The sequence below is a fragment of the Lontra canadensis genome, unplaced genomic scaffold, assembly GCF_010015895.1.
Source record: "Lontra canadensis isolate GAN:19392208 unplaced genomic scaffold, GSC_riverotter_1.0 scaffold29, whole genome shotgun sequence".
NCBI classification, from domain to species: domain Eukaryota; kingdom Metazoa; phylum Chordata; class Mammalia; order Carnivora; family Mustelidae; genus Lontra; species Lontra canadensis.
The window spans coordinates 10899210-10916809 of NW_022631023.1; the positions used below are offsets into that span (position 1 = coordinate 10899210).

General features: G+C 45.7%; 1 protein-coding gene across 5 annotated transcripts in view; it reads right to left on the reverse strand.

The window, feature by feature from the left end:
- The window catches only part of ITSN1 (intersectin 1), a 213539-nt gene that overhangs the window by 53197 nt on the left and 142742 nt on the right, over positions 1 to 17600 (reverse strand). For 3 of the 5 annotated variants that reach the window (XM_032865389.1, XM_032865388.1, XM_032865392.1), the window contains 5 exons: positions 10988 to 11235; positions 8418 to 8577; positions 4973 to 5178; positions 4108 to 4190; positions 165 to 331 (listed from right to left, as the gene is read on the reverse strand). In XM_032865389.1, the coding sequence (XP_032721280.1) occupies positions 165 to 331; positions 4108 to 4190; positions 4973 to 5178; positions 8418 to 8577; positions 10988 to 11235 (864 nt within the window). The remainder of the gene's footprint in view (positions 1 to 164; positions 332 to 4107; positions 4191 to 4972; positions 5179 to 8417; positions 8578 to 10987; positions 11236 to 17600) is intronic. The other 2 variants (XM_032865391.1, XM_032865390.1) reach the window with 1 other exon arrangement.

Below are 17600 nucleotides of genomic sequence, written 5' to 3' on the forward strand. Positions count from 1 at the left end.
GCACCAAATGACAAGCTCAAACAATGACGGGTCACTCTGTGTTTGCTGTCAAGTTCCTGGAACTTAGCCAAACCCATCAAAGCGTTCCACCGAAAAATGTAGTGGCTTCCCACAAAGAGAATCACCACACAGAAAGGGAGAGGAAACAGTTAATGTGGGTTTACCTCTGAGTCCTTAAGCCTCACATAGTTAGAAGGGAAGACTCCGGACTTGTCGCCCACTGTTCCTGTCCACCAGTCACCATCTTTCTTGGTAACCAAAATCACATCCCCTTGCTGAAAGGTTAAATCGCCTTGCTCAGAACTCTCGTAAGTGTACATGGCAATAAATTCTGGTGGGGAGAAATATTGAGATACGGAGAGCTTGATTGTTTACAGAAAACCCAGACAGCTTTGCAAATGCAAGTTTTATGAATAAGGAGATTCAGATAAGATCCATTCAAGAGAAAGGCTTGTCACAGATAAAACAGAATTGCAGAACACCCTGGACTCCAAATTCCCCAATTGCACATAAACATTTAGTAACTGCAGACAGGGGCACAATTCCTGTGAAGGCCCAGCCTTGGGAACAAAAAAGGCCAACTGCGCGTCTACGGACACTGAGTGCCAGGAGTGAGCCATACTTTAATGTCGTGATTTCCTTTTAAGTGTAAATGGCGTTTACATTTACCTTCAACTAACATTTACTAGTTGGTAAATGTTAGTTGAAGGTAACTTCTACCTTCTACCCACAGGAGATACCGTAATTTCCACTTGAAGGGTACCAAGTCACAATGGTGGAGAAGTTTTAGATACAGTATAACCTTTCTGTAAATTAAATAAGACACACTGTTCATTATTCAAGTGCCCGAGTGAAAACTTATGCCCTTTTGTGCCATATACACGGATGGTGGGAAGATGTTAAAACAGAAAAACAAAGGATACACACGATTTAGTTAAAAACGGGCATCCATTTGTCATTCAGGGGCACAAACAGGAAGCAGGGACTGATAATAAAAGTAATGTCTCCTCCATCCCAGAAAATAGCAAACCTTTTTGGACAAGTTGAAAAGCAATCTCGGTTTCTTACATTTTATTATTCGCTTCTTAAAGGATGAGAACTAATGTTTTTTGTGGTCTCGCATGGGAAGGGTGTGCATTCCAGAGGAACGTTTTCTTTTTAATCCCAAAGAGCTGACTTTACTATAAGGCTCGGAAAGCAAATCGTATTCTCCGAAAGATCACTACACTAGGGCGGGATGAAAGATTTACAGAAAGATCAACCTGGGTTTCTTGCTTCTACTTTTTCTCCATTTTATCTTAGGCTTTTGGGTATTTTTTTTTAAAAAGTAGTTAAAAAAAAAAATCACCATTTACCTAGTCAGAAAGTACATTTTTCTGATGCATGATGCGTGCTTCTGGCTAAAAGTTCAGAGGGAGCCCTTAAATTCAGAGCCCAATGTTAATTAATGGGCAGAAATTTAGTATGGAGGAATTCTTTTGGCTCATTATAAGAGCCTCTGCAGGGGGTACTAATGAAAGCTAAAACAAACACAAAAAACCACAAAGCCCCCTAAATGCATGCGCTAATGTGGGCAGCTCTGCATCGTGGGAGAGCCCTCCAAGGGCTGCGTAAGCCATAAGCCACGGTGGCAGCGACTCCTGGGGAGTGCGGACCCTGCAGCAGACCCAAGGTCATCCAAGTGTGCAGGGAGAACAGAAGCTTCTGTGTCTTGAGTCCTCCGTGCGGCTAAGGCTCACCTCCAGCTACAACTGGAAAACGGATTTCCCACACACGGAAATCGAAGTCTGGCGGTCTTGATAAGGGCATTCTTCTTTCATTACTATCTTCCTCTCCCTGGTTTCTCCGTCCTCTGACCCTTCCCTTCTGTGCTGCTGTCACTTGACCCTTAGCTCTCGTGCCGCCAGCTCAGACAGGGTCCTCGGCAGATCGAGGCTTCTCCCAGTGATTCCTGCGCCGCAAAGTCGCTTTCTCAAAAACGGATCCAAATGTTGAAGCTACTTTCAAAATGCTTCAGAAACTTCAGAAGCCTGAACTCTGGCTGAACCTAGGACTGCAGTCTGCGATACCAAGGAGACTGGAAAAGACCGTGGCTTTGCTCGCCCCACTGTGCACACAGGCCATCTTGCAGGACTCGGTGGGGACTCGGTGAGAACGGGGACATGGGAGGAGGGACCCGCGGTGGCACTCACTCTGACCTCCCTGCGGAGTCATTTACCACAGGGCACTGGCCATTCCCAAACCTACAAATCTATTCAATCTGGTATATGGTTTACTTGAAATGTGATCGCCTTTAATGCAGTATAATAAGGGGCTCATTAATATACGTCGACAGCTTTCCGCTGAACGTCAACTGCCAAGTTCTCCCACGGCACCCTGGAAGGCCAGCCATCTCCCTCCTAGTGTTTCCTAATATTCCTAAATCACCTGACGGTGGATGCAATAAATGTCAGCGGGGATGACAATCTCTCTCTGTTACCCAACTTTAAATGTGTGTGGTTCACCTGTGACCTCTGCGAGGCCTCAAGGGGCAAGGCCTCCGTACGTGTTTCCAAACAAATCAGCATTCATCGGAACTGTTCCTAGATGAGAAGGCCCGCTGTGCCGAGTGGCTCGCCATCGACAATCCAGGAAACGAAGTAAAAAGGCAAGAACGTGAGCGGACACTCACGGACCTCTCTCCTAAATGCCTGACACAGCTGATCTCCTAATCCTCTGTAGTAACTTTCTACCCAAAGGGGTGTTCACGATGCCCACCTTCCAGATGAGGAGGCGAAGGCACACTCACGAGTACGTGGCTGGCAGGCGAGAGCCGGGTATAAGCTTCATTGGATAAAAGAACAGTGAATCTGGGCAGAATCATAAAATTTGCTTTATACAAAACTGACCACACACGGTGTGTTTAAAAAGCTTTTTGGTGCTTCATTCTGCTAACATTAGTGGATAAAACACTCATTCAGATGACTGATGAAGCACGTATAAATGGAACTCTGCTGATGTTCGTTTCAGTGGGAACGGCAAAGATCCAAAAAAAATGCTGGATTTGTCTGGCAGCGATGAGGTTTCTACGGCTGTATTTATAAACTACAGACATTTTTGCTTCCAGAATTCCTTCTGGAAAAGTAACTGTGTTACCGTGAGTCTGAAGGGCCACTGCACCTTAATCCTTGCTGTTTCCCCCAAAACAACGGTTTTCATAATTCTTTCACAAGGCATGCTTTCCAAGGAATGCAACAACCTCATGATGGCGAAGAAATGAAATCAAACACACTATCTGCAGAGAATTTATCTGAGGAACCCATGAAAACTTCAGACACAACCGGTGGACCTCTGTCCGCTAGGAGCGCTGATCCGACTTCCGGGGGAAAGCCTGGCCGCTTCAGGCAGTGGTCTTCAGTCGGATGAGAACGGCCACACCGAATGCAGAGAAGACGGGGGATCTTTACCACTGGAGCCCGGATTACGTGGGTTTCGTTCATTTTAAACCCCACACCGTGCATGGGCACGGGTGGTCCTCAGAATTATGTCATGAAAACAAAGCCCAGGAAATCAAGCCATTAATTGTGTCGTAAATACTCAAAATGACATTTTTAGGCCTAAATCGCCTGATGTGGTTATTTACCAGGAACCGAAAAACTAAGCTTCTCTGTTCCCTTTGAGGTCAGGGAGATGGCAGAGGTCGCCGGGACAGCTTTACTCGACTGTGTCATTACAGTTTTACAACAAAACGCTGATGTACAGATCAGAGGAGAACGGGCTCTACGAGGGGAAGCAATGACCACGATTCAGCCACAGAGATGCTCCCAAAACTGGATCCCTAGTGACGCTGATGGGCCTCTTTTAAAGGTCAAAGGGCTCGTGACCAAGTATTATGACAAGATTCAGTGTTTATGGTCAATGTATCTGATTCTATTTTGAAAGTCTCCATGAAGTACTCTGCTTCGGGAAAGATCTAACCTCTCATTTTACCTCAGAGCGGGACACATTGGACATCAATCAACGTAGTCAATTTTAGAATGAAATCCTGTCTCATTTTAAACATTCACTGTTCATATTCCGTGATCCCCAGGACCCTCCTAAGGAGCATAATTTGACTCGGGTTCTCACCTTCTCCAGAAACAGCTGGCTTGGCTGCTGGCGACGCTACTCTCTTCAGACTAGCGGGACTTTCTGAAGAACCAGAATCCATGCTGGAAGAGGTGGGAAGAGAAGGTACTTTAATTTTTATCTTCAAAGAAATGAATACATATGACATTGATTTCCTTTTTTTTTTTTTAAGCTGCTTAATGTTTAAAACTCTGCCCCACCTACAGCGGAAAGAGACACGCTTCGCTCAGTGAAAACACGGAATGTGCAACAGATACCAGATTCTGAGCTCGTGTTCTTGCTTCTCAGTACTTGCTACGTGGGGTGAGCAGCCAACATACTGCTCTATTTGCAAGCATGAAGGACAGGTGCTTGCCCACGACTTTTGCCATTTTTCTCTCCTTGACGCTCATAATTTGTTTTGAGCACCTATGTGATCGCGATAATTGAACTACAACTTTTATGTTAAAAGAGCCATGCTCTAAAGCTCCTAACAAAAGAGAGAATTCATTCATTCCGTTATTTCCCCAAATGTTTTGAGCCTCTAAGTCTTCGTGTGTATCTGGTGTAGTACTGGGTACTACGCACGAAGAGAGGCATAGTCTGCAATAAATCCACAAGAATGTTCCAGGTCTCAGAATAGAATTCCCTCTTATAGACGTCACTGAAAAACAAGATACGCAGCCTTCCACACGTGTAGGAAAGAAACGACCACTTATTTGACAGAGGCTGCCTTCTGCAGGCAGAGCCCCTAACTTCTGTAGTTAAGAGGATCCGGAAGACAGAATTATCCCGCAACCCCAACTGTGAAGCTTAACTAGTGCAAGCAATACTTTAATGCCTAACATTGTTTTCATCTAACAGAAGCAGATAAACACAAAAATACCTTGTAGATTTCCTTATGGGCCCTGAAATGAGTTTCACGTAAGACTTGGGGAACCAACCCTTCTGACCTTGAACTTCTCCAAACCACCACATGTCTTGCTGTTCCAGGACGGTGATGACATCATTTTTGTTAAAATTTAAGTGGTTGTCTTTTTTGGCTCTCCAAGGATACAGCGCTTGGGCCTGTAGTCCCTCCACCTTCTCGCCCTTGTGTGGAAACACATAAAGGACCTCTCGTTACTCCGCGATCGGTTACCAACTCCGGCGACATCAGCGCTGGCACCAATGCCCCTTTCCAGCCAGCGCACATGGGCGCATACACGGCCACGAAGGGTCCTGCTTCAGTGTAGCATGGGGGCTGGATGTGTCCCTGTGTCGTGGGAATCACTTCTTCTCAAAACAAGAGGCAAAAACCTGCCAGCCTCCATTGTCTGGCCATCTCGAACACCCCCTCTAACCAAGCCAGGAGGTCATATTTGTTTTGTGGCACCTGGCCCTGTGCCTGTTTTGTCTGGTTCCACTTTAACGCCCAAGTGGCCCAGGGCACCCCTCCCGCATTTCCAAAAGCATTCGGACATTTGGTGGAAGACCGATACAGGAGCAGAAACGGTATGGAATCTCAAAGGGTAAGGGATTGATACTGAGTTCTGGTGGACACGGGAAAATATGCCCCATGTTGGACTGTGCTTGTTTTAGCTCCTTTTTAGAGACACGGGGCATAAATGCCTCGTGATCCCCTGTGAACGTCTACATGCCAACGTGGTTACAAAGAGGAATGAAATGCCATCTCTGGCTCCTCAAAATAATTTAGGTTAAAAGACTTTATTAACCACAAAGCACCATAAAAAGGGACAGTATGATATGCTCAGCAAAGACTTCACAATTAATGCAGGAGAAAGAGACATACGCAGCCATCCACAGCACTTGGCAGAATGAAATCTACCACCGACAGGCTCCAATTGTTCACTGTGGGAACACAGAGCAAAGAGGAAGGAATTCTGCCTGAGGGCAACAGGGACAATGTCACAGAGGAAGCGGCAATGGAGTCGGGCCTCGAAGGGCGAGGAGGACTGTGCGAGCTAGGGCTTCGGAAGAAGGGCACTCCAGGCCGAGGGCACAGCACCGGCAAAGGCCTCGAGGCGGCGCACTGCAAAGGGTCCGGGAAGAGGAGCACAATCCTGGGGTGCGTGGAGCCTACTTTCATGGAGGGGTGTAGAAGGAGACGTGGCTGGAAAGGCAGGGTGAGCCATTCATTATCTTTTTAAAAAATCGTAACATAAAACCATTACAATATCTTAAGATAATGCTAAAAAAATAGGTCAACTTTCCATCACATGTGAAAATGGACAGAAACAAAGGATAATGGCCAAAGACAGCTCATTCAGAACCAACATGTACTTGCCTTTAGAAGACATTTTCCTAGCGATGCTCGATGGTGAGCACTGACGCAGGTCAAATACCCCAGTGGCCATGGGGCCCACCTCTCCACCCCCATCTTCCTGGGACCTCACCTTCTTAAACCTGCGATGTCCCTCCTCCCTTCCATCTCGGCTCCACACTCTTTCAAATCCCACAGAGTCTCTGCCTCCCATTTTCCTCCCTTGGGTTCCCAGGAGCTCCCCGTCCCCTCGGCCCTCTGGCTTGCGGCTGTTCTGCGCTGTCCAATTCTCCCGGCTGCTTCTATCCGTCCCTCTGCCAAGCCACTTCGACTGGCTGAGTCCTCACTAGCGTCTCATGAACCCTTCCCCTGAGACACCATCCCTGTGCCTGCCTTGTCGACCTTTCTGCAGGGACACAAGCAAATAACCCAGCCCAGGGCCAGCCGAACACAGCCTGGCCTCAGGGTTGGAACCCCATGCGTGTCACTTACTCATTCCGTGACTTTGGACAACTGCTTCCTCTCCCTAGGCCTTGGTCTCCACACTATAACAGAAACACTTCCTCTAAAAGGTTAAGGAAGTGGAGTGTATCTATCCACAGCGTTGCTGTGATGGTAATAATGATCACAGTAGCAGCTTTGCTTTTCCCTGCTGTTTCTAATCCCAGGCTGTAAAGTGTGGCTGCAGAGAGCAGAGACAAAGTGCAGGGATGACCGGTCGCACATTCAGGTTAAATCCAGGCCCGAAGTCCCTCACTCTTCTTGGCTGATTCTGCACATTCCACAGCCCTCAGGGTCCGCTCCCAAGAGTGCGGCCACACGGTCCCCCCGAACTCCTTTTTCTCCTTTATCTTCCTCCAGTCTCTCCTCACCCTCCCTCTCCCAGAAGAAGAATCCTGTCTTCCTTCTGCACCCTGCACACGGTTCCCACCCTCCACCATGAAGTTCTCAGTGCCTGACTCGGTGGCCCCCTTCTCCCCGGTGCCCTCCCTCTGCTCTGCTCCTGTGACTTCGGGGTCACAAACCTCTCCACTCGCTCTTTGCTTCCCCAGCCCTTCGCAATCGGTTTCTCCTATCCCTTCCCAAGTCACAGGTACACTCTTCTTGCCACACTGACTGCTCTCTGCCCTGATCACCAACCCCCTTTCTGCAAACAGCGGAGCTGGGACAGAAGCAAAGGGAAGGAAACCCTCTGGGCGGGAGCTCCTCCTCCTCTCCCAGGTCGGAGAATACACACACACCCTTTCTGAAGATCTCACCCATGGCCTCAGAGCTGATCTACGTTCCCACTGCCTGTCAGATGGGCCCGCATGGTGCCCCACGTTCACCTTAAACCGAACACATCTACAACCCGGATTCTCCTTCCCACTAGAAATAAATTTCTCTTGTGCCCCCGTTTCTCTCTGAGGTCAAATCCTTGGCTCAATCTGTGACCACTTTCCTTTCCTTTCCTTTGGCTCCAACAGAGTGTGACTCCATCCTGCCTAACGGTCGCTGCTGCCCCAAGTCCTCTGCCTGCCCCTCCCCATGAAGCTGCTCCAGGTCAGACACTGTCCCTCGCTCCCAACTGCCTGCCAGACGGGCATTTGCTCTGTTTGATTATCTGTAGACATTCCCTTCCCTTATCTTTACTGTAGTACGTCAACTGCTGCTTTACTGTATGGAGTAGTAATATTCAGAACAACTACTTTATCCCACTCACCTATAATCAACCAATCTTTCCCGATATCTACTCACTGGTCTCCCCAGATCGACTGGCCCAAGCTTTTCCTGAAACCCTCTGTCCTACCTACTCTCCTCACAGTATCCGCCGGCCGACAGGCCAGCCCGCTCCTCTACCGAATAAAATCAAGATGCTGTTCAAATGCCCCTTCCTGTCAACCTGTGCAGGAGATTACCCTCTTCGGAACTCTCCCGACTCCTTAACACTACTGAGAAAACGTGAACCGAATTCACGCTGCCACCCGACCCGGATACGTAGAAATAACACTGTCAAGATGCACTTGCCGAATGTGCTGGTACTGGGTCCAGCAGGCCGGGACTTCACACTCCCACCGACTGCCCTTACCTGGCCCAAAACAGGAGACGGAGACGAGCCAGTGGCCGTGGCTGGAGTAAATGCTGATCTCTGCCTTAGCTGGCCGGCGCTTGGGACAGTGAGCGAGGGCTGAGCGGCCCACGCGTCCCAGTTGTCTGTCTCTGGCTTCTCGTTCGTGCTGGTGGGCCACCTGGAAGGAAACATAGGCCACCATGAGAAGCAAGTCCTTCCTACACGCCCACTTCTCACCCACAGCAGACAGAGACCCACTGCATTTATGGGGCTTTCTAAATTCACAAACAAGACAGGGTGGAAAGAGGTTCCGACTCGGGTTCGAGTCCGAGCTTCACGCCCTAGTGATGAACCTCAGGCAAATGACAGCGTCTCTCTGAATCTCCATTCCCTCATTGATAAAATGGCAACAATATATCTGCCACTTCGTCATTTGTAAAAACAACAGTACAGCCAGCAAAAAAGAAGTTAGGCAGCACCTGTGAAAACAGGCCAGCTTCGCAGCTGGCGCTTAAGGCCATCTCTCTGTCCCCTCCAACCCACAGCAAAAACCAGGCCACATGTCTGGTCACCAGGGTAATGACAACTGGGATCCTTATAGCTACCCAGCATGCTGGATCTCAGGGACAGCTTTAATATTGTGATTTGTATAATGTTAAATAAATATATCTGTGCGAACGCAAATCCAAACGTAATTTACTCTTCACGTCTTTGAGACACAAACACATCTGAAAATCAAAATAATTCCTTTGAGGGGTGCCAGGGTGGCTCAGTCGGTTAAGCGTCTGACTCTTGATTTCGGCTCAGGTCATGGTCTCACAGCCATGGGATGGAGCCCCATGCTGTGCTCTGGGCTGGGGACGGAGCTTGCTTATGGAGCTGGGCTGGGGATGGAGTTCTGCCCCTTTCTGTCTGTCTCTATTAAAAATTAAAAAAATAATTCCTTTGTGAGACTGCAGATCCTGATTCTGGGTTTGGAAAATAAGACGCCCATAATAATAGCAGGAGAAATACACACCACTCACGTATCACAGGAGAGAGTCACAATGACTGGACCACGGCAAAATGAAATCTTAGAAAACAAAGTATTTGTCTTCTACATTAGTCTTCGTTTAAAAAAAGGTCAGAACTTGGGGCGCCTGGGTGGCTCAGTGGGTTAAAGCCTCTGCCTTCAGCTCGGGTCATGATCTCAGGGTGCTGGGATCGAGCCCCACATCGGGCTCTCTGCTCGGTGGGGAGCCTGCTTCCCCCTTTCTGTCTTTGCCTGCCTCTCGGCCTACTTATGATCTGTCAAATAAATAAATAAATAATTTTTTAAAAAAAAGAAAGAAAGAAAAAAAGGTCAGAACTGGGCACCTGGGTGGCTTAGTCAGTTAAGAGTTTGCCTTCAGCTCAGGTCATGATCCTGGAGTCCTGGGATCGAGCCCCACATCGGGCTCTCTGCTCAGCAGGGAGCCTGCTTCCCTTCCTCTCTCTCTGCCTGCCTCTCTGCCTACTTGTGTTCTCTGTCAAATAAATAAAATCTTTAAAAAATAAAAATGAAAATGGCAGACTACTTTTCAGGAGAGGCTAGATAGGGAGGACCTTAGGTAGCATCTGCAACCTTTTGTATGAAAATAAGAGTATCAAAAACTTGCTGTTCCTTCCATCCTTCCCTCCACTTTCTCTGCCCTTGGTCACCACACTTTTCTCCCGTCTGAGCCATCTGATCTTTCTCTAGCTTTATGTCTTGACTCCTGGCCTTCCATCTGTTTCTTTTCAAAGATGATTAGACTTAGGGAAAAAAAAATTAAGTAAGCTACTTCTTACTCAAATCACTCCTGCTTGACTGCTTGTCTAAAACACTTTTACAGGATGCCTGGGTGGCTCAGTTGGTTAAGCGTCTGCTTCCGGCTCGGGTCATGATCTCAGGGTCCTTGGATGGAGCCCTGCGTCAGGCTCCCTGCTCATGAGTCTACTTCTCCCTGCTGCTCTGCCTACTTGTGCTCTCTATCTCTGTGTCAATAAATAAAATCTTTTAAAAAAAGAGTAAAAAATAAATAAAATAGTATTCAACAACTGCACACATAGATGATGGTCCTCTAAATGTAAGCGTGGACAGCGGTTTCCTCCATCATTTCAAACCTCTGCTTATACGCAGTTTTTAAGGCCATTTCCCGATGACCCAGGGCACCGCCTGACACGTGTGTACCAGACCGATGACAAGAGAACAGAGCAAAGCTTTGAAGGAAACAGCTTTCTATCCTGTTCAAAGCCATGTGACAATTCAATTTCTGTTTCTAACCAGCAAAGAAAAGGGCTGGTTACAGGCAGGAAATGACTCTCTGTGCTGACTGCCTTGGGTGTCACATTTCTCCGTTTCTTCCCCCCGAAGGAGAGCTGCAGACCAGCTCCCAGCGCGGTGAGACGAGTGGCCCGATGTCGCGTGTGCCGGGACGGCTCACTGCGGGGCGCCAAGCGCATCCCACCCAGTCCTCTAGCAGAGGGGTCGGGGAACGGGGTGATGGAATAAGCCCGCCCCTCTGCGCAGAGGTACAGCCCCAAACCCTGACAACATTGGAAAGAAAACTGAGCGAGCCTACACGTACGTGGAGCTGAAGTCAGCCCAGTTGTTGGGGGTCGCGGAGGGCTCCGGAGCGGTCACTGCCACAGGAGCTGGGGGCTCGCGCACGGCCAGCGCGGGGGCGGGGGCGGAGGTCGGGTCAGGCCCGGGTTTGACTGGAGCGGGAACCTCATTTTCTGGGATTTTCTCTGCATAGTTTGCAGGGAACCATCCTGTCTTTCCTTTTAGTTCTCCTCCAAGCCAGCCCGGTTCTCCAGTTTGGCTCTCATCCACCTGCAGGAAAAGTCACAAAGTTTAACCGCGCTGGAGCTGAATCAGCCCCTGAAGACACTAGGCGCTCTCCCGGGACCAGGGACCAAGCCCCAAGCCTCCGACCCCAGCGGACGGACACACCGCACAGATGCCTCCTCACCCTATTATTCTCTCCGTGTCTGGGAAAACGGTCTCTAAACATTAATTCTGAACAAACAGTATGTGCTGTGATGCAAGTTCTCGTTCTTCCTGCCCTTTTCTTTCTTTTTTTAAAATATCCTCCCCACTTTCCTAGCAATGGCAATTAAGATAAAGTGACTCAAGCCCTCAGGCCCATAGTTGAAATTCTTAGTTACCTTGAACTGGAAAGTGATGTGACAGACTTCATCACTCAGGAGGTCATGGAATTATTAATTTATTTGACTTGGGCTTATGATTTAAAGCTGAAACCAAAGGGTGCCATCAACATTAACCTGGTACTCTAAAAATCTCTTAGTAACTAAGCGGTATCTGTTGAGTACAGGGATGAGAAAGATGAAAACACCGTCTTAGGTATCTTAGATTTTTCCCACGGGAAGAAAAGATGCTGTTAACCCACCTAAAAGCTCTTTAATTTCCTCATCATATATCTAATTTAAATTAAATTAGAGTTTATTCATGGCAACAGCCAATTTTATTAAGGTCCTGTGTTTTTCTTTTATATAAGTTTAATATCATAAAAATGCACTTGAGAATACAGAATTCTGCTGTTTAAAACTCTCACAGACGTTATTATATCAAGTGCTTTTAATGTTTGCATTTTAATTCTAACCTAAAAGGATCCTTCCCAGTCACCAGGATGGTTCTACCTATCTTTATGAGTTACCCCCACTATTTTATGAGCAACAAGCGAACGACTTTAGAGGAAAACTAGGCACACTGTTAGAAAACTGTTTTCATTACTGTATCAAATAAGGGTCTATCAGAGACCTTATCTTATTTTTCTCCCTTAATATATACTGCCCGAGGAGGTAAAACATTGGACACTTCAACAGACATTAATGTTGCTTTTCAGAAATCACAGAAATGAGTAGGCAGGATCTTAACAATGATTTTGGAAAAAGAGAAAAAATACCAGTCTTCCACCTCATTCAAATACACAGGAAAAATAAATAAGTAAATAAAAAATAAAGCCCTAAACTACAAAACCAAACATCTACCACCTGTATTCAGTGCAGAGTCGCAACGTTTATTAGCATACTTGAATTTCAAACATGCTTGGGATGGGCCGGAAAAAGTCGAATTGCACAGCTTACAACTTAGCTCTACAATTTACTTGTGAAACTTCCAGTGAGCAGGAGATGCTGGCACTCTGCTCCACCTTAAGGAACCCTTACTGTCTGGGGTCAAAGCCATTTTTAAAACTGAGCACGTTCCAAGGATTTCCCCAAGATAAAGAGCAATACTGCTTTGGAGGTTCTATTTTTGGCTTTACAGTTCTGATAGTCTTGCTAAGGCTTACATCGGATGTGAACACATTAGCCACTTCTCATTCAAGTCCCCCGCACTGTTTTGTGCTTACGTTTCTTTTTCTGGGCAGCCCCAACTGTTTCTCTAGATGAAGATTTGAGATGACATTTTTTTTTCCACTTGGATTTTATGTGAAATGCAAATGGCTAAACGCCTTTCCTTCTTCATTTATATTTATTGGTGATATTATGACATACTTAAAACATCGCCACAGCTCTGCAATGGAAACAGTTGTTTCGAGGCCAGATTGTGCTGGGGGATCCCCAACTCCTGGGCAGGTTCAACAACAGTCAAGCTCCCAACCCCCTCCACCCCTCGTTCTAGGACCAAGGTGACGTCAGGCAGGAGTGAGTGAGGAAGGAACGAGAGCCTGACAAAGGGACTTAGCCTCAGACAGCGAAGGGTAATGGTTAAGAGTAGAGCTCTGCAGTTAGATTACCCCAATTTCAATACTGGTTCTACCGTTTATTAACCAGGTGACTATGGGCAACTATCTCTTGGTGTCTCAAGTTCATCTGTCACATGGGGACAGCAGTACCTGTCTCATTATGGTGCCTATGAGAATTGTGAAATATTTAAATGCCGCCTGGCATGTGAGAAGTTTAATGATAGTTTTTTAAAAGCCACCTCTCCCGTTGTCCCGCTCTCAGCCTGTACTGAAGCGCTCTCATTTGGGCTTCGGTCCCATTCTAAGAGCCTGGTCTTTACCTTCACTGTAGGGAACCATCCCTGGTTTTCTGTATGGGGCAATCTCTGCTCTAGGAACCTGCCTGGGACCCCCGGCCCTCTGCGTTTGCCTTTTTGCCAGGAGCAAAAAGGGGCTGGAGTTCAATCCTGGATCATGGCCTGTCTGGAACTGCTACTCATCTGTCCAAGCAGTAGGACCTTCTCAGAGGTCTGCTGCTTTACTCAATTATATTCTGTGTGTTACCGTCATTCCCTTGACACAAAGGGTCTTATCTGCTTCACAGGACTTTTAGGACTGACATCTGGAATTGGATGTGAAGTCCCATAGGCAGGTCTAGCTTGTACCCCAAGTAGCTGATCACACCCAGCTGTTCTGTTCTATATCCTTAGGAAGCAGACATGGTGCTACATCAGCTTCTTATCTGTGCCAACAAGAGTTCCCCCATCCTTCAGGGTAACAATGAGATCGGTTTTTCCCTTTTAACCAAGGAAATACACTGGTCAACTCTGACAGAACAATATCTTCATTAGCCTGATTTGCTTTTAAAGGAATCCATCAACTTTGATGTATAACTTAATTTTAAGATTCAGAGGATATGAGAAAAATTCACTCTTAACATTAACCACTTAGAAAAAGCACAAAGGTTCTCATATGAAAAGGAGAAATACTTCTTCCTGGATTTGGGAAACTCGACCCAAAATGCCAACCCAATGGTGGAAAAACAGTACGTAAGATTAGAACAGAGCAAGGGTTAGGCATACAAATTTGGCAACAGGGCTGGCTGTAATGTGCAGTTAAATGGACATGAAGTAGATTCATCTACTGGGGGCTCTAAGTCAGGGGGATCGGAAATAGTAACAATACTGGTCTTAATACACTTTCACTTAAGCAGCCCCACTGTAACACGCATTTGGGCTCATTCTAGTGGAACATCACCAAAAAGGGAAACACAACCCCAGATACTGCGAACATGTCTCGAATGTTACCGATCTATTCTACAGGATGTTAATATCCACTGTTTGCTGCAGGGCTTGGATGCAACAAACGCACATGGCAGCTATGAGGTGCAAGCACATATGGCCAAAGCCCGATAGTATCGTCTCTTTTCTCAATGTTCGCGGCTGCCAGATTCATCAGGCAGCGTATTTCTGAAATCTCTGACCTTGTCGCAAAGAAGGGAAAGAGAAAGTCCCTCTCCCCTCGCAAGCATGACACAGAAGAAGGACAGCAAGGAGATTTAAACTGTGCCGACTCAGAGCAGCTGGTGGGGCTGCCTGGGATGTGCTGAGCAGCACGGGGAGCAGCACATGGTTCCTGCATTTGCCAGCCTGGAAATAGACGGTCTTCCCAAAACTTTCGGGTTCGAGTATTAAAATTGGGGGCACCTGGGTGGCTCAGTGGGTTAAAGCCTCTGCCTTTGGCTCAGGTCGTGATCCCAGGGTCCTGGGATGGAGCCCCGCATCAGGCTCTCTGCTCAGTGGGGAGCCTGCTTCCTCCTCTCTCTCTGCCTGCCTCTCTGCCTACTTGCGATCTCTGTCTGTCAAATAAAAAAATAAGGAATATTAAAATTGTTTTCTGAAGCTCTAATTTAGAGGTCATCAGATCTTTCTTCTGTAGGAACTACTCAACTCTGCCCTTGCAGCACAAAAGCAGGTGAAGGCAATATGCAAATGAGCGGGTCCAGCTGTGTTCCAATAAAACTTTACTATGAAACAGGCAGGGGGCCACATTTGGCCCCCTCCTGGAATCGGGCATGTACTCATCCCTCCAAACAGTGATGATACAATGGCCAATTGTTACTAAACAAGCCAACCTCAGATGTAAAGGTTATGGAAGTTGAAGGAAGGCAGGAAAGAAAAGATACTATTATTTTTAAAAATCTCCCTCAAGAGAAAACAAGGAAAAACAATGAGTTTAATGTTACAGGAATAAGACCAAATTAAAAGATAATCTTCAGAATGAACTCAACTGGTTGATGGCTGACAACCACTAAAGAAGTATCCTTTTCGGGGATATTTCTAAGAGGATATGTTTCAGAAATGACTGAGAATTAGTCTTGACAGGAAAAATGCATTAGGTTAGAGTGGTGGTTCCCAAAAGTGACTGCCTAACAGAACCACCTGGAGGAGATTCTGAATCCTGTATACAGAGTAAAGTTCCCAGAGTCTCTGGCGGTGAGCCCTGGAATGCTTACTTCTTCTAAGCTCCCTGACCAGTTCTAATGTACTCAGCCCTACACCACCCAGACCTGCTGAGTTATCATCAGCCTGTGCTCTTAAGACAAACATCAACAAAATGCAAGTGAGCAAAAGCCTTCTAAATTTTTTTTTTTTTAAGTAAGCTCTACACCCAACGTGGGGCTTGAACTCATGACCCTGAGATCGAGAGTCGCATGTTCTCCCGACTGAGCCAGCCAAGAGCCCCTCTTCTAATTTCTAATGCTATTCCAATGCATCAAGGATGTCAAATTTGATCTATTTGCCCTCCAAGTACCAGGACCTCTGGATCAGAAGACGTGCCATCAGTGTTCACAGTATCTAAGTTCTAGCTGTCAAACTCAAGGTCAAATGAGGAAGCTTCCATTAGTAAGTTCTTCCCTGAGCGTATCAGTCCATTCTGATTCCTTTCCTCTTTCCTAGCAGAGCTAGCAAGCATTCATTGAGAACTTCATCAAATACTGGCTTTTACATGTGTTTCTCCCAACTTTTCTACGAAGATTTTAAACATGAATGGCAGACATCATCTTATATTTCTTTCTATTATAAACAATATTTAGAACGGGACTACAGACAAGATACCACTTTAATTTTTTAGTCAACCGTGGAAAAAAATATTTTTGGAGAAAACTGGACTGACAGTTAAGATTTTTTTAAAAACAAAAGACTTTTTAAACCTCCCTCCAAGATTGCCGACGTTAAAAAAGGAAACGTTAGACTTCTGAAATCTAACAGGATAGTCAACTAATTTATAATTTGAGAAATCAAAGAATCTGATGATTATGCCCAGAAAAATAAGTTAAATCCTGATTAGTCAAGCAAGAGATTGATAGTAATGTTCTAATACGTATTTTCATGATCATGTTTCTTAACCTCAAACTTCAGGGAATAAAAAAAATTGTTACTATCATGTTAGTTTCCATGTTTTTATTTTGTGCTGATCCTTAATCTCACGAAGACAATACAGCTGGATGCCATCTGGGGTATAATGCTGCATTGTGTAGTAGAAGACACGGCTGCTGTCCCCTCGGCAAACCAGTAAATTATGTCTAGCTGTATAATTTCATCCTTAATGACATATTTGGGACGTCTGAGATAAAGCAAACACCACTCCAGACCTGGGTACTCCTCCTCTATAATACTTATCAAAGCTGGATTTATTTTCAGTGTTCCATTAAAAATTACAAATGTTAGTACGTTTGTAAATATGAAAATAATATAAAAGTACAAAAAATTACACACAAAAAGCCCCTTCTTTACTGCCAAGCAGTAGCCAATGTTCACGGTTTCATGCCTGTATTTCAAGAATTAAACCACACACACAGAAACATTCACATATATACACACACAGATTTCTATTTAACCAAAATGCAATTATACTGTTCATGTTCTTTTTGTTTTGTTTTTGTTTTTTTTACTGGCGAGCTTATCTATATACGTAGATTATGTAATTTTTTTTTCACATCTTAAATCTTCCTGCTTAGCTGTATCATAATTTATCTAAACCACTCTTACTTATATGGGGCTATTCCTTTTTTGTTTTTGCCAACAACGCTGCAGTGAACATTTGTCTACACATGTATTTGCGCAGGTGCCGAAAACCTGTCTAGAGGAGGGAGAGTAACAGAATTTCTGGGTGAAGGGGAATAAGAATTTTAAATTTGAACAGGTATTATCAAATTGCTTTTCAAATAGCTTAATCAACTCATACAACCATGCTGACAGTGTGTATTTCATCTACTTTCCTGCACTCTTGACAGAGCTGGCTATTATGAAACCTTTAAACTTGCTCAGGTGGGAAATGAAAAATGCTATCTACTTTTTTTTTTAAACTTGCATTTCCTGATCACCAATGAGATAAAGACTTTCTGTATATTTCTAAAATCAATATACTTTTCTTCATGTGTGAATATCTCTTCATATCCTTGGACAAGATTTGTAAGTTTTGGGTTTCTTTCGTATTAATTTTTAGT